Raw genomic sequence first — 18,327 nt, 5'->3', positions numbered from 1 at the left:
CTTTTTTTCATTGGAATTTTGACCACAGTAAATAAACAACTCCCAACTTTTTTCAGAATAGAATGAGCCATGAAATCTACAAATTATTTCAAATTCAAAAAAATTAATGGAACGATATTGAGAATGGCAGATGAACTGCAAAACAAATGAGCTAAAGACTAACATGCCTAAGTCACTACTTTCTTCTGGTGCTGTTTCTGCAATGCAGCTTTCTTGAGAGTTATAAAGTGTTCTGCTAATTCATCGTAGTCAGGCAAATTGGGATGGATACGAGGTGCATTACTCCAATGATCAGCTGGCTGTTTAAATGGGAATGAATTTGACCGGAGAATGCCGTCAGCCTGATCTTCTTTAGGCCTTTTAGGTGGCAATGTTATGGACCTCAAGTAAAATTGTTGAGTTTCTTTCTGGCTAATCAAGGTGCTAACGCCTTTTGTTTTCTTCTCCGCTTGACATGATTGTTTGCCAGGAAGAAGATCTATACACATCTTTTCGTTGTGCAATGTCCTGGGTTTGGCAATTGTGACTCCATTGCAGGAACTTGGATTATTGTAGAGCCCAGGAGAACGTTCCACAGCTGCAATTCTCCTCTTATGCTGCAATGGTGGGCATTCAGAATCCTCTTTGTCAGTACCAATGCATATATAACAAGGATTTTCCAAGCTGCAGTTATTCACTATACTTTCAAAGTGCTGGTCTGATGTACTAAACGATTTCTGACTGTCTTTCTTTTGCATCTTTTTGGGATGATCTCTGCGGTCATAAGGCTGATGATTTGGATTTACAAAAAACCCATAATATATAGCAGATTCAACATCGTTAGCTTTTCTGTTCTCCCAAGAATGCAATCTCTTCCTCCATTTATTCCCATCTGCCTTCCTGTTCTTCATATAGCTTCTTGAGCTTGTTTTCTTATCCACTGAGACTGAGCTATATAGCTCTGCATCTCCCTCATACCAGACTTCAGATTTCTTTCTTGCTGAATTAGATGATTTGAACAGAAAAAGTCTTTGATCTTGGATGCTATTTTCATCTTTGCAAGTGGGATACTTAAACTCCTCGATATCATCTAGATAAACGATTTTTTCTGGCTTTTGGTCCGATAAAATTTCTGATGTAGAATCTTCATATATTCTTCCTTTGTGTCCATCAGTCAGAAAAGTTTGCTTTGAGTAATATGGTACTAGTGGAGATTTAATTCCCTCTTCATTCTCTTCATCCTTGCTGACATTCAAAGCCTGTAATTCAGAGCCTCCATATTCGCTCTGCCTACCATAAATGCCACTTTCTGGAATTGTTTCACTGTCACTGCTTTGGCTTTCTTGAAGTTGCGTAAGGCTGTGGCTTTCAGGATTCGTTGTTTCAAGTTGCTGCCACTCGGAATTGTACTCAAGTGCCAAGGGTTTCACTTGAAGGCTGCTAGCTATTTCATCCATCAATTTATATTTAGCATCATCAGTCACTGAGCTCATGGAGAGATTTTCTTTGATCTGTTCAATAAAAATTTAAGAAACATAAGCTGAGAGGCATTCACAATACATCAACAAAAGGTTTAAGCAACCTACTGTCTGGTTCACGAGATTTCCAGGAAGTAACTCAAGAGCAATCTTTGTATTCTTCTGACCATAACGCTTGCCAAACAGATTTCTAAGCTTGCGAAGCTCAGGCAGATCCCCACATCTTGCAGATGCAAATACAAGAGTTGACACTGCCTCCTTAATGTCATTAGGACAGTCCCTGAAAACACGAAATATTACCACACCTTATCTTAAACTTGTTCAACCAACTTATTCAACAAAACAGATCAGAAACTGATTATCACTACACTTGTAACAAAATTATAAAAAAAAAGTCTAATTACTAAACATAAGATAGAGGGCATGAAACATTCAGTACCTGTGCTTTCGGATATAGGGAAGATTAATAATGATAAATTCACAGAAAGCTTCCAACAGATCATACACTGCCAACATGCTTTCATCCTTAATAATATTCTCAATCTGCATATCATTATGTAAAAAAAGTAAATGGTCACATCCTCTAGCACTCCAAGATTCACTAGTAATAAGACTGAGGTAGATTTAACGTACTGAATCCAGAAACAACGATAATTACATCGAATAAAATTGTAAACAAATTTAATTAACAGACCCGAGTGAAGGCATTTTGATCATAGCCAAATCTGAGAAGCTGAGCAACATCATCGCGTGAATGGCGCAGAATCGAGCTTCTCTTGTTCTTGAGCAGTTTAAGGCGGCACTGCACCCTTCTGAGCAATTTCTTACTGCAACCAACCATTCAAAATAATAAGAAAGAAGCTCAGAAATCAAGGTGTTCCAGGATCTTATATTATTCTAACAAATTTAGTTGTACCTGACATGACACGTAAAATAACCAGTACAAATAAGAGCATGCAGCGAATAGAAGAACTTACCATTTAGATGCTTTTCTCCATCCAAAAATTACTTCCAACATTTTTGTTCTCAATTTGCAAAGCTTCAGTTCTAGTTGGTGAATTTATAATATAAATATAAATAAAAATATATATGTGTTGAAAATTGAAGAGTAGGAGGAGTGGGTTGAGAAAATGAGGAAAGTGGCGCCAAACGGTTGCCTTGTTCTCCTGGAACTGCCCACTATGCACTAGTCCACTAGTACACCCACACTTCCTTTAATTTATTAATTTTACTGCTTTTTAACCTAGTTAACATATTTATCAACTTTTTACTTAATTTTATCTTTAAAATTTTATTTATTACCCCGCATATTAAACTAAAAAATAAAATATCATGCATATTATATCCAAGATTTATATTAAGGGTGTTGAAGGAGTTTATTGCACATGATCACATTTCGGACAGTTAATATTAGATTAAAACTAAAATAAAATTAGATAATTAATAATAAGACGGGTTAAAGGATTAAAATTTGATAATAATTTAAAATTATAACTAAATTAGAATAATGCGCTTAAAATATGGATAGATTTAAATTCGTTCATTAGCAGGTCTCGAATGAGGGTTTTAGGCTACTATATTAACATCATATTCTTTTTTCTTATCTATATTTTAAAATTCATAAAACTTTCTACACATAAATTAGTAATATTGTAAAATTCATAATAAATTTATTGTAAATTAAAGTGCGTTAATTTCAGTCTTTTTGAATTGAATTCAAGATTATAGTGAAATTAACTAAGATAATAATCAAAATTTCATGATTATTTGATATTTTGATGTACCAATTAAAAATGAGCATAGATTACAAGATTTCCAAAATAAATGGACGTAACATGATTATATTATATTCCCCCACCCATTTTGTCATCAATAAAATATTTAATTTTTAGTCAATCATATTAAATGAATAATTATTAAAAACATATTATTTTCCAAAAAAGCAATATAATAAAAATTTAAATAATGATATAACAATTTTGAAATATAGACACAAAAATTGGTGAAAGTGAATGACTTGCAGTTTTCGTTCGCTCAGAAAATGACTTACAGTTGATATGCGTGTTTTAGCTTTTAGCTTACCTAATTAGCTGCGCTTTAACCGAACACATAGTCAAGTATAACATCCCCTGATAATCGTGGTTAATAAAATATCTAGAGCAGTGCCTAATTTTTTAATAAACTTTAACAAAATCTTAACGAACTGAACATCAATGGTTTGCAAACATATCGACCTGAACTCAGTATAAACGAATACGAACTCTACGTGAACATAATTTATATTTTTTTGAAAAATAATTTCAAATTTATTTTCTGTAAAAAATTGTAGCCAATTATTAATTAATTTTTTTACGAATAAAATACTTATTTGAAATAATTAAAAAATATATAATTAATATATATTATTAATAATATAATTTTTAAATATAATATTATCAATATACTGTTTTTTTCAAACCGAACTCGAGCTTAACGAACTAACCGAACTCGAGTCGAACACCAGAAAAGTTCGGTTCGAATCGTTAAAATTATCGGACAAGATTCGTTTTTCAAATTCGAGTTCGATAAGCGAACTTGGGCGAATTGGACGAGGTTAACGAACAGTGCGGTTCGTTTAAAATTCTAAAAAATCACGACAACTATGAAAATATATTAAAAAAACAAGTTGAATGTGTTGAAAAACATCTAATAATTGTGAAATCTCTCTGCAGGACACAATTCGTGCAAAGTCTCGAAATTTTAATTATCGTAGATTCATTTTATCAAATATTAAATGTCTAATGAAAATGCTAATTCTTAGATGTCCAAGGATTTGGACTTTTTTTGTTGATTCTACTGTGTGGGGAGGTTTCAATTTCATGTTAGTTTCCTAGTTACTTATCTTTTCATAGTTCAGGTTCAGGTATAGATATTATTATTTTAACATTTTCATCAACTGCAGATCCAACCACAAAACAGAAAACAGCCATGTCAGTTGGCAAAAAACTGAAGCTGCACATGTAATTCATAACATCTGTTTATAATATATGTAGCCTTTTCGAGAGAAGTCGCTATATTAACATACACATTAAGCTTTTGCTTGCTGTGTTGGTATCATAAATCCGCTAAGTGCGCTAAGTGACGCTGTTGGATAGTGTCAACCCAAGTATCACATCGAGATACAGAAGAAATTTATGAAGACTAGGTTGGATGTTGCTATCTTTGAGGCAGCATATTATAACGAAGCATGTACCGTGTATGTGCTTGATAAAATTTCTGGTTTTTTGTTCGGTGAGAAGCTATCAAGTGTCAAAGAGCAATTCACATATACCACAAACTCCCTCAGTTTAAATTTTCCCACCACAACAGTTATAGGTGCCTTCACCTCCACAATCATTGGAACCATCTTGTTTTTCTGGTCCTCGCGTAGTGCCTCTTGAAGACCTGATTCAACTTTATTCTTTCCATTCATGTCGATGTTCATCAGAGTTATGTTTTTGGTGCCCTGTCGAAAAGCTGGTAGTTTCCCTTGGCTAAGATTGTGGTCTCTGTACCAAAGTACTACATTGCTCCCTTCTCCGTAGATTACACTGATATGAGCGTTAGGATTATTGGCCTCTACATTTACAATAAATTCTGTTTTCAGGCTTAAATCCGGAAGAGGTTCAAAGTTTTTTACATGGATTGATTGAACCTTGTAAGAAGGCACGTGAGGCTTCAGAATCGTGTAAAAATATAAAGAAAGTCCTGCGAGAATGATTATTAGGATGAAGAGGAAACAGTAACAACAACAAATACACCTGAGGCAACAATTTCCAGACCTTCTAGGACGGCCAGAAGAAGATTTCCTGTGATGCTGATAAAGAGGGAATGTGGCATTTTCGTCAGGATGCACTGTGGCAAATGAAGGTGGAGGTCTATTCATTGTTGGATGGGAATTATAAGCCATATCACATGCAAAGAGACGTTGGGCCCTTTGCGAGGCCTATGGCACCCTCTGAGGGCGAGAAACAGGAAGAAGAAAGAACGATTGTCCTTCTGTTGTTGGCCAAAATCTGACTAGAGATGCATTGATAACAAGATATAGATTGTTTCAGAAACATTCACCATAGTTTCAGGGATTCATTACATGTGTGTGGCTTAAGAATGAACCTAGTGTTTATTTACTAAATTTTGACATAGGCCGTCTAAGTTGATGGTTTTGACATCCTGTTGAATTGCTACTATCGATATTCATAGAATGCGTCATTTGGCAAATCATTGAAGTGCATTTTGATGCAACTTCCGCAGTTTTTTATTGAAATCGCTTCTGCCAGGTTTTGTGACAATTTTAAAGATAACTTGAAATAATTTCATTCAAGCTGTTGATTTAATGTGTTTTCACTGTAGAGCTCAATAGTAATGAAAAATATGTAAAAGAAAAAGCTTATGGCCCTGCAAACTTGTAATGACATAAGGATATCAATAGTAGTGACTCTTTGCAGATACTTAAAGAATTTGGAACTACAACCGTTTGTTATTATCCCGGAAACATCACATATTGTAGAGAGCACATAACAAAAGAGATGGCATTATTTACATTCTCGGGCTCCAGTACATAGAAATATGAATCGGATGCCATCAGGATTGGCTATAGTTCAGTAACAACACAATTAGTTGTATCTGAATTCGAAAGATCTCAGAAAATAAGATACTCAACAAGAAGCTTGACTTGGCCTGGGAGAAAAAACATTGACAGCTAATCTTGATTTGCAGACCGTGATTGAGCTTATCCGTATAAATGAAACAACTGATACAGCCACTGATTTTACTCTAAACGCAGCCTTCTTAAGTTTCCGAGACCTGAGCATTTTTCTGGAAGATGTATTCCCTGATCCTAAATTGTAACTTTGAAGGTAAATCAGCCTTTTCTTCGCTCTGTCACGCTTATAAGCAAAAGCTTTGGTATCATGATCAACGCTAGTTACCTTGCGTCGTGAGGTAGTTAAATTCTTGCGATAATTCTCCTCTCCAACCGAGGCATAACTTTGATCGAGAGGCTCGTACGAGGCGTGATCAGACCCTCTGCGACTGAAGCGCAATGTGGTGTTTTTGACAAGGGAATTCATGGTTGGTATGGTGTAGCTGGACAGGACAGTGTTGTTGTAAGTTTGAGAAGTGAAGATGTTAGCTAAAATTGATTATATAGACCTGTGCATTGAGTATGTGGTTTTTCTTCATATATTAAACTCCAGTGTGCTTTATGTGGATGAGTATGAATTCAACTAAAATATATAGTGCGATTGAACACGTTTTGACTGCTATCTCAATTCTTTTCCGTTGTTGGTAGGCGCAAAAATCTTGAGAAAAATCCAAGTCAACTACCTCAACAACCTGGAGTTTTCTAACTACTGCAACCATAGCCGCCTTTAAAACAGATTGGCATTCTAGTAAAACTGGTACCACATAGTAAAACTGGTACCACAAACCAATTCTGCAAGCAAAGAAGCTTCTTGGCTCGAGCATAGGAGTACAGGCGGAACTAGAACTTCGAGATTATTGTCCTATTCAAATAGAAAACGATTCTTGTAACATATCATACACGGTAAAAAAACTGTCATTCATATATTCAGGAGAGTATCTAATAAGGAACGTCACATCGGGGTACAAGCGTTTCCCATAAAATTAAATTTTACATTTTTTCACCATTAAATTTTTGAAAATATATTTAAGTGCCTCCTAAAATTCAAAAATATAAACGTGTATTCTCAAAATTTGCCCGATATCCTCCTAAACTAAAATTTCTGAATCCACTCCTGCATACAGTGACATTAAAATTATATTTTACACATCTATGATTTGTTGTAGCGGGCGTTTGTTGTGTGAATAAACAAAATTCACAAAATTCAAAATAGGTCAATTTAACCATTTTGTTTCTGTCAATATTTGTTACTGTGAATAAAAGAATGGACTTTGAATCATCAAATATATATATATAAATAAACAAGGGTTGAAATTTTGACAAATGAGTGTAGAAGAAACGTTGCACAATATTTCAAAGAGAACGTCAGAAAGCATTCTGCCTAAACTGCAACCAACAATCCTGTAGCTCTCAACTCTTATAGATTTTTAATTAAAAAATGTAATTTAGTATTCGGAATGATCTTTGATCGAAAAGCAAGTCTAACCGGCTTTCCGATGTCTTGAATATTTTAATTGTTTTTTTAAATAAGTTTGTTTGCCTTTCTTGTCATGTAAATTTGTTTCATTAATTAAACATATATAACTAACAGATTAGTATATATTTTAACAAATTTTTGAGATAAAATCAGAATTCAAATAAATCTCGAAATGAATTAGAATTTAATCAACAACAAATTATTAACCGTTGAATTCAAAAAAAAAAACTATTAACCGTTATCACTTAAGCGGCTTTTTAAAAATGAGGTGAAAATGAAAAATAAAATAAAATTATATTATGTTAATTAATCAGTTCATCTAAAATATTAGGATTTTGAAATAAGCCTCCACTTCCCTTCACTCTAATTGAAAAGTGTTCGGTCTTCACTTCCCTTCACTCGAAAGTCCAGGGTCGAAAAGTGAAACACGCGCAGCTATATTTGGGACATTATTATTTTCGTTTTCACAATAAATTATAAGAATGTTGGAAGTAACTGAAAATCAAATCTTATAAACTCTGATACCATGTTAGAGAAAAGTCCTAAAAAAATATATATTTAATGTATAATACTCCCTCCGTACAACAATACTTTTCCTAATTTGACTTTTATGATGTTCACGTTAAACGATTGACTACTAATTTATGGTTAATCTATAAGATCAAACATAGTCATGAGTGATCTTGTTGTATTCGTGTTTACGAGTATTTTAATACAGTGAAGTTTTTATATTTAATACTAATACAAAATTAAAGATATTAACAATAAAAAACGTGCATTAGCAAACGTGTACGACACAAATAGGAAAAGTATTTAGGAACAGACGGAGTAATGAATTTAGCTTATAATTCCAATCATATACTCCATCTGTTTCATTTTATTTGTCTCTTGACTTTTGTGCACACATCTCAAGATGCATTGACCGCATAGTAAAAATTATTATTTTTAAAATTTTTTTTTTGTAAATAAAAGTTTAAGTTATATATTTTTATTCAGGAAAAGAAAATTTTAAAAATTATTATTTTAACTATGTGGTCAAAACACTTAGAAATGAGTGCAGAAAAGTCAAATAATTATTAAAATGAAACGGAGAGAGTATTTAAGACAGTACACGAGTTGGCGCATCAGCATCACAACGAGATCTTAATGGATAAAATAAGTGCAACGATGTAATTTAGTTTTAGGTGGGATGTAAATGTGGATTTTAAAAAGAAAGATGTACACGTGGATTAAAATAAATAAGATGTACTGATGTGCACGTGGGATGCGCGAATTGGATACATCTGTAATGACGTTGCAGCTGTGGGCCTGTTCTAGAACTCACTAAAGTGGGGAATCGTCATAACTCATAAGAAAACCACCAAGATTAGTTTAATTTAGTCTGTTGAGTGTTGACTATGAATCAACTCAAACTCTCAAAGTGCCCTATGGTATAATTTACTACACAATGCGGCCTTCATTCGTTTCTTCAGCAACATTTTTAGCAAATCCCTTATAATTTATGAATTTTATTACATTATGGATGTAGTCTTCATCAGTGTTTTAAAAATAAATTATGCGGGAGTAAGGAGTACTCTTACATACAGCAACCAGTCGGCTTCAAATCGATTATTGTAAAATTTACATTTAAATTCAAATTTTTCAGGTTTCGGATTTGATTGGATATTTTTCGGGTTTTCAAAATTATTAATATTATAGTCAAATTTAATAATCTTTTATACATGCAAACATCATTAATTACATTTATATAATATCTAAAATTAAAAGCAGTAATTAATAAATAGTCAGACATATATTTTGCATGGGCTGACATAATAAGTGAAATCTAAGATATGTTAATAACGTAATATTTAGTATCCTATCATAAATGATTTTTTTTTAAATACATACAAATTACATCTTAAAATAATAAAAGTCTAGATTGAAATAAAGAGTTTTTTTTGTTAGAAAAAAAATTTCATTGATATAAATATCAAGATTACAAACTGGAAGGATAGAGATACCAATCCTGAGGAACAAAGTTTATTTCATTTATTGAAAGTATATCATCTAACTGAAGAGTAAGCAAGTACTCTCGGAAACTTAGATAACATCACCTTTAAATGTCTGAAAAAATAACCTACAACCCCACAACAGTAAAATCCTATGAAAAAAACTCTTAAGGGAAAAAAAGTGCCCTGCAAATTTACAATCTATACATAAACTAAGAACAATACTAGAATATAAAAATTATCATTTTTAAAAAACTCAAGATGCATTGATCACATACTAAAAAATATCATTTTTTTAAATTTTCTTTTTGTAAATAAAAGTTTAAGTTAGATATTTTTATTTAAAGAAATAAATTTTTGAAAATTATTATTTTAACTATGCGGTCAAAGCACTTAGAAATGAGTGCAGAAAAGTCGAGCGACTATTAAAACGAAACAGAGGGAGTCATTCACTAAATGAGTGTTAACAATCTTGACATTAATATATTACTACTCAAATAATACAATGAAAATATGTAAATTATGTGTTACATCTAAAATATTGTATATAATTTGTTATTTATGTATCGGGTGTTAATCGGGTTTCGGGTTTGGATTGTTTTTCGGATTTCAGATCGGTTATCTGTTCGATATCGTTGATATCCAAATCCAAACCTAAAATTTCGGGTTCGGTATATCCAAAATATCGGGTTTCGAATCGGGTATCTGTCGTATCAGATTATTTTGTCATCCCTGGTACTCTGGAATCTGGATGGATGAAAGTTTTCGATATCCTTTCATTTTCGAACCGATTTAAAAATAATCAAGGCAAGAATTATTTGAACCGGTTGTTAGGAGGAAACACACACATACGAAATTTAATTTACCAATATGGAATATGCATAATGTGACACCCTCAAATTCGGGGTTAGGAATAAGGACCCAAAACACTAATATAAAAACTATAATATAATAGCATAATTAAAATAAATCTCGAAAGTTACAAGGATCTACACATGATAAAATATGAGATAAGATTACAACTACCAACCAGAAAATAATTTATTATACAATCTTTTTTTATCAAATTATTCAAAATACGATCCCGACTTGGAATCGTCAGATAACCCAAAAGTATCTGAAAACCGGCTATTACAATCCACCAACTACCAATGCTTCCTCAAACTGCATCTACCTGATCTTCCACCCGGAATCTAACGGTACGGAAAGTACCGCGAGGAACACTCTTACGAGCGGTGCGCCTAAGTCCGGTCATCTTCTTGATTAACTGCCAAGGGTAGATCAATGCAAACAAGTGAGGTAGAAGGCTCAGCAAGTAACTAGTAAACAGTTCTAAATATCATAAGCATAAATGGCATTCTTAATATCAAACAATTATGTGGCAGTACTTAGTAAAAAACTAGAAAGGATCTTCGAGATAAGGGTTCAAGGATTCAAGATTAAGGTTCAAGATTTTCTGCTTAAAATCAAGTAACAGGGTTCTCGAGTAAGTTCTAACAACTTTGAGAAGTTTCAATTAACACAATTTCATTTTCAAATCAAGATATAATAAATAGTGCTTAAATCACGATCAAAATCTTTTACTTTCACTTTTATCAACATAGAACCCTTGATTAGATTATCCATCTTTTAAATATAGTACGAGTGATAAGCCCTACAGACCTCCATCCGGTCATATGGTACCTATGGCATCTTTTCAGCCTATAATGTTGGACTAGCCCTGCTATCCTCTTATGCGACTGGACTAGCCCCGCTAGCCTCTTACGTCCCTATCCAATCTTTAGAAATTCCTAGAAAATCTTTATATTGGAAAACATAAAAAATTCAAACTAAACTCCTTTTGAGTATTACCAGCCTTTCAAATCATTTGGACTCTATCAAATCGAAATCATTCTTAGATTCAATTCAAGAATTTGGGTGGAATAAACAAATACACTAGAAAGGAACGTAAGTTGGGAAAATGATCGAGATCGAGCATAGGTATTATCATGGTTATAAAGCAAAGCTGTATCAAAAAAACAGTACGATAATAATGCATAAGTCTGTCAAGAAGGGGAATCTAGGTCAACGTAAGTATTAATTAAGAGAACGAATCATCAGGAATATAAGGTAAAAGGGTAACATAGGGAACAAGATATCAATATGAAACAGGGTAAACGTACTTGAAAGGAAACAAACTAATATCCGGGTTTATCAACAAGATTCAACAACAGTACCATTATGGTCATTCTCTTTATCAGTTCATACCATAACAGTCTTTGTGATCATATCACAAGATAAGGGCAAAGTTACTTGGCTCAAAAACTTTCTTTTTTTACACGGATTAAATTACTACCACCTAGAACTTCCTTTCCTTTCCTAGTTTGAATGTCTTCGCTTTCCAAATCTACAATATCAAACATATCATAATTAGGAACCTCGTAAACAATCAACGTTTCTCTAACGTCTAATTCCTACCCCATTCGCGTTACTTAAACCAACTCATTTATGACTTTAACATCATATAACACATAACACCAAGTCATATAATTCCACATATATCTCACATTTCTATTATTTCCACTCTGACTCGCTAGGTCAATTTATATACTCGATTATATAAAACATACATTAACTTATTACTTAATCTTAATCATAAAATAATCAACACACAATTATCGAAACAAATACAATTGATTTCTATATTCCTAACGAAAATTCGACATGACCCATTCGTAATTTCACTAACCACTTAATCCAATTCAACCAATCAATTCCTAATAATCTTTGCAACTCACAAACAATCAGCAATTAACTAGACATTGCACATAAACATTTTATTATTCTTTTTAATCAAGCATGCATCCCTTTTATTATACCAATTTCATCAAATTAAATCATAACTTTAGAAATCCTAAATTACCTAATTCCCATTATACATCAAATCTCAAGTAAGTAACATGTCAATCGAACCACTACATACCAATAGGACATAATTCGAACTGAATTAATCAATGAACTGAACCCAAAACCGAATGAAAGACAATAATTCGATTCTGAAAATCTGAAAATCATAACTTAATTAAACATAATTGACTAATTACATATCAATCCTATACTTATTCGAATTAAAATTCATATACTCAAATCAAATCCATAAAATCTAAATTAGGCAAATAATTCGATATGCAAGTAAATAAACAAGTTTTTATTATTTATTAAGGCTCAGTATCGACATCATATCCCACCACCGGCTCACCAAAGATCACCAACAATGGCAACAAGGCTTGAAACTCGTCCTCCACCCGAAAACCCTATCGATGTTCAAGAACCAAACATCAAATCAACATGCAAGGATCAAACCGAATTCAACACCCAAAAATTCGAGTGTAAAACTCGAATTTAACAAAGAAACTGGAGTGGGTTTCATCCCACACAACCAATACACACAACTACACATACATGCATCCATATATTCGTGATTACACAGCCAAGAGAAGCATGAATCTGAATATGGATCGAAAGTTAGCCAAGAATAAAAAATACTCGAGAGAGAGAGAGAGAGAGAGAGAGATTGATCGATCACAGGGGAGAAGAAATGGAATAGGAGGAATATATAAGGGGGTTTGGCAGGGGCAAAAGGGTAATTGGTAAATCCAATTTTCTGATTTTCTTTTACTAACCTTTTTGTTCACCAATTAATTAAAAACAATTTAAATATCGTAAAACCATTTCCTAAAGATAAAAAATAAACTATATTTTATTTTTAAAATATAGAATATGAAATTAGCCATCTCCTCCTATTTTTAAAATTATTTTTGAGCGAATAATTTATTTTCTATGGATTTTACAAATAAGTCACTAATAATGGGAATAACCTTTGATAATCATTCTAAAATACCAGTTAATTAAAATAAATCCAACTCTCATTTTTAAAAAGTCTCTAGCAGCATTGCAGAGATAATAAAATAAATATCATAATTTGAACATAATCTGATATTTTTATAAAAATATATAAGAATCAAATAACCCTTATTTTCACCCAATAAATCCTTTTAAAAAATATTTAAAAAACTCAAGAATCACAAATTCGCACACGTATATCAAATAACATATATTCACATAATAACATCAACCACATCTCGTATTTATACGTCTTTACACATATTCTATTTTATAGTTGTTTACGCATGTACGAGATAACCGATAATTTAAATAACGATACAATTTCGCAAACTCGAATCCAAATAGACACAAGTACACAGAGGATTGTTCCACTGACATACTTTTACATATTTTACTCATTTTCCATTTCAAAATTTTTATTAAATCCACTTTTCACATAACGGGTCGCATCCCTCCTGACGGCCCGACCAACCGACTCGATCACACTTTCATATCGTAACTTAAATCTTTTAGTGACTCGTCAAACTGGAACAACATATATATATATATAACACAATTATTATTTCCACATATTCACATATCAATCACAAAAATTATATTTTATTCACGCAATTATATCGTGAAAATTCCAGTTGTTACACATACAACATATATGACGCGAAAAAATCATGTCCCATCTTGTATTATTAATCCAAATAATTATCAATAATATAATCAATACATAACACTGCAGTAACCCAAACTGATACTTGAGTCAACCAATGCTCAAGCATCTATCGCCCGATACCTAAGACGACTATATCTCTTAAGCATACCTAGCAAACGTGATATTACTATGTATATATAGTCATCCAAAATTTAGCCAACAAAACATACTTAATCCGATTACAATAATAATTGTCAACTCATACAATATTATTCAATCCAATTATGATAATAATTGTCTATCACCAAGCTCGTATTATGTTGGGTTTAAACCCAACAATCCTCCCCTTCAACCCAATACAGTTTCGAAACTGAATTAACGGTCACCTTTAAACCATCAACGTCCGTTCGCCAATGCCTACCCTTGAACAAGAATCCATTCATCTCGTTCTTTCAACTGTTGAGAATTACTAAAACCCGTATAATGACTTACAATACCTCCAAACTACCATTTTTCATCATAACGACATATCCATCCACAAAATCACATGCATCAAGCACGAGTGCCTCCTTTCACTATCGAGTCACCCGATCCTTACTTTAATAATCCTTCGACCTCTTGAAGAAGAACAACAACATCATCCAAAAAAAATTTACCTGGTTGATCAAGTATCAAACCGTTAAAACTGTTGCAATGATTCCTTCCATCTTTCATCTCAAATCCGAACGAATTGATCCACGGTGCAAGTCAACCATCAAATCACACATAACTTTGTCTCTTCCTCTTGTAATCAAATCCATCATCATACTCTACCATACCAATTGAACCTCGATCATTCTTCAAGCCCAATTCACCACGAACCTTCAACCTTGGCTCTTTATACCACTTGTTAGAAGAAAACACACACACACATACAAGATTTAATTTACCAATGCGGAGTACGCACACAACATATATGACGTGAAAGTACCCATGGCTCATCTTGTATTATTAATTTAAATAATTATCAATAATACAATCAATACATAACAAACTAAGACGAGTACATCTCTTAAGCATACCTATCAAAAATACAGAATATGACTATATATATATATAGTCATCCAAAATTTAACCCACAAGATATACTTAATCCAATTACAATAAAAATTGTCAACCCAACCCATACAATTATTATACTATCCAATTATAATAATAATTGTCTATCACCAAGCCCTTGTTACCTACTGGGTTTAACACGAAGACCGTTTCTCAATTTTTATATCACCTGATCTCCAGGGGGACTCCAAAATTGATGCATAAATTTATCGGAGATCTTTATCTTTCTCATAATAATTTGTGTTAGAAAAAAATCGAACCCAAAAATAAGATTGATATCAACTGAGTTGGAGCCCATTGATATTTCTGATCTTTTATTGCTATGTAGGATGACAATAACATGTGCATTTGGAAGTCTCACTTCCTGCAATTTCTTTAGTCTGTCACATGAGTATTTATATTGAAAAAATGGATAATCTCAGCAGATGAAAAAAAAAATCTGTCAAAAAAAAGATGCAAATTCTTACTTCCCACTTAAAAATGACTGCACTTGTATCATTTGTTTATATAAATATTTTATCCTAAGGATAATTTCCATACACAAAACATTTTGTGCCTATATACTCTCAAAATACAATACAAATCCGTCTGACTTTTTATTTTTTGCTAAAATTTCTTTTCTTATTTTAAAATTCAATATGTATAATTTTATTCAGAAAAAAAATTAAAAATTTATTTTATATATCTATGCTTTCTATTCACCTTAAAATACGCGTAAAAAGTTAAATAAACTTATAATTTCGGAGAGAGAATAGTTTTTTTAAACAAGAAGTCCATCGAAACCCCCCAGTTGTATTCTTGCTCTGAATACTTTGCGAGACAAAATTATGTCAAGTTGACAGGCAAAAACAAAACCGTAAACATGGTCTTGAAAACGTTGAAAATTAAGAATTTCTCAGTTATCCCATCAGCTAAGTATACAAAGAGGAATCAAGATTCATACAGGAACCACTAGACTGTAAACTGTCAACGAAATGTTGGGTTGTCCTTCCTATGTGGGAGTCCAATGGGGCATATGGGCTAAGCCCAATATGTGAATTAAACATAGGGTTTTGTTATATAAGGATTACAGGTCATTTTACGTGGGATATATATATATATATATTTGCATGAGGAAAATCTGGGAGCCGTCGTCTTGTGCTCTGCAATTTGGTATGTTTTTCGCTAATCAATAAAGCTGAGTTTTGGGTATTTTTGTGGGATCTCTTGATCGTTGTTCTACTATCTTGTGGACTAGGTTTGTGTTCGTAGTTACCATACTTTTTTGACTGAAGTTTGGTGATGTAATCTCTAGTTTATCTAGAGTATAACTCTTGTAACCTATTTGTTGATAGTGGATGTTTGGGTGGACTCCGAAATCGGTCCCGTGGTTTTTACTTTCTTCATTGGGAAGGTTTTCCATGTAAAAGTGTTTGGTGTTATTTGTTCTTCAGTTTTCATTATATTCCATATATTGCTTGCTTTGATTATTGCTATTAAGTTTGACAAAAGTTGGAAGATTTGATTTCTGTTTGCGTGTGTTCTTCCCATCAAAGTGGTATCAGAGCTATTGGTTACGTACTGGTCTTGTGTCAAACATGGATGCAAATACAAGCAGGATGGTGATGTTGAATGGTTCGAATTATCACATATGGAAAGCGAAGATGAGAGATCTTCTTTATGTTAAAGGTTTTCACTTACCGGTGTTTGGTGATGAAAAACCTAATGATAAGTCAAAAGCAGAGTGGACAGTTACTCATCTACAAGTTTGTGGCTTTATTCGGCAATGGGTTGATGATAACGTGTTGAATCATATTATAGAAGAGACACACGCGAGAACTTTATGGAGCAAACTTGAGGAGTTATATGCTCGAAAGACAGGAAACAACAAGTTGTTTTTGTTCAAGCAGTTGATGCATCTGAGGTATCAAGATGGTTCACCTTTGACGGATCACCTAAATATTTTTCAGGGCGTTATTCATCAGTTGGCCGCTATGGGTATCAAGTTTGAGGATGAGGTTTTGGCACTATGGCTGCTTGGTTCGTTGCCAGATTCGTGGGATACTTTCAGAATGTCTCTCTCTAATTCAGCACCTGAAGGTAAGATTTCAATGGCATTGGCTAAAAGCAGTATGCTGAATGAAGATATGAGAAGAAAAACAGTTGACTTCTCTTCACATTCAGAAACTCTGGTTGTTGAGAAGCGTGGTAGAAGTGAAAATCGAGGTGGGAAATTTCGAAGCAAAAGTAGGAGCAAGAGCCGTGGCAAGTTTAATAAGTTTGCTGATTGTGAGTGCTACTACTGTCATGAGACTGGACACACTAAAAAATTTTGTCCTAAGTTGAGAAAGAAGAATAATTTTGGGAACAACAACAAGGGTAAGGAAGAAAAGAACAAGGAGAAGAAAGGTGATGACAGTGGTGATGAGAAACAGGTTGCTACAATTTCAGAGAGCTACTTCATTGTTCTTGATGATGCTGTCAATTTTGTAACCGATGAAAGTAGTTGGGTTGTTGACAGCGGTGCTACAATTCATGCTACTTCTCGTAGAGAATTCTTCTCATCTTATACTCCTGGTGACTTTGGTTATGCAAAGATGGGAAACAATGATATATCCAAAGTGGTTGGCATTGGTGATGTTTGTCTAGAAACAAGCATGGGTGCGAGATTGATTTTAAAGGGTGTTAAACACATACCTGATCTTCGATTGAATTTGATCTCTACAGGGAAGTTAGATGATGAAGGCTATTGAAGTACTTTTGTGAATGCGCAGTGGAAGCTTACTAAGGGCTCATTGGTTGTGGCAAAAGGAAAGAAATGTTCTTCTCTTTACATCATGTCTACAAGGGTGCCTGCTGAGAAAGTTAATGTTGTCAATGATGAAGCAATGGTTGACTTGTGGCATAGAAGACTCAGTCACATTAGTGAGAAGGGATTGACTATACTGAGGAAGAAGGAGTACATTCATGGGATACAGAAAACTCAGTTGATGAAGTGTGTACATTGCTTGGCTGGAAAGCAAAATAGAGTGTCTTTCAAGAGCTCTGCTCCTTCAAGAAAATCAGGCTTGCTTGACTTGGTACATTATGATGTTTGTGGTCCTTTCAAGACCAAAACACTTGGTGGTTGTTTG

General features: G+C 33.2%; 1 protein-coding gene and 1 long non-coding RNA gene across 2 annotated transcripts; both read right to left on the bottom strand.

The window, feature by feature from the left end:
- On the bottom strand, positions 1 to 2,582 carry LOC141705849 (uncharacterized). Its single transcript, XM_074508724.1, has 5 exons — positions 2,435 to 2,582; positions 2,152 to 2,284; positions 1,897 to 2,000; positions 1,566 to 1,737; positions 1 to 1,490 (listed from the first exon to the last, which is right to left on the bottom strand). The coding sequence occupies exons 1-5, from the start codon at positions 2,473 to 2,475 to the stop codon at positions 168 to 170; spliced, it is 1,773 nt and encodes a 590-aa protein (XP_074364825.1). The 5' UTR covers positions 2,476 to 2,582; the 3' UTR covers positions 1 to 167.
- Positions 2,583 to 4,431: 1,849 nt separating this feature from the next.
- On the bottom strand, positions 4,432 to 6,776 carry LOC141707067 (uncharacterized). Its single transcript, XR_012568953.1, has 2 exons — positions 5,258 to 6,776; positions 4,432 to 5,183 (listed from the first exon to the last, which is right to left on the bottom strand). It is a non-coding gene; the product is annotated as an uncharacterized LOC141707067 (long non-coding RNA).
- Positions 6,777 to 18,327: the final 11,551 nt, after the last annotated feature.

This window comes from Apium graveolens, chromosome 2 (assembly GCF_009905375.1).
Source record: "Apium graveolens cultivar Ventura chromosome 2, ASM990537v1, whole genome shotgun sequence".
Taxonomy (NCBI): Eukaryota; Viridiplantae; Streptophyta; class Magnoliopsida; order Apiales; family Apiaceae; genus Apium; species Apium graveolens.
Note: the sequence above shows the minus strand (reverse complement) of the source record. Positions and strands in the feature narration are given on the sequence as shown.

Bases quoted from the DNA above. Each gene is read 5' to 3' on its own strand.
- LOC141705849 (XM_074508724.1), bottom strand. From the start codon at position 2,475: ATGTTGGAAGTAATTTTTGGATGGAGAAAAGCATCTAAATG. The intron at 2,285-2,434 runs GTAAGTTCTTCT...GGTTGGTTGCAG, and splicing joins TGGAGAAAAGCATCTAAATG to TAAGAAATTGCTCAGAAGGG. The intron at 1,491-1,565 runs GTAGGTTGCTTA...TTTATTGAACAG, and splicing joins GAAATCTCGTGAACCAGACA to ATCAAAGAAAATCTCTCCAT.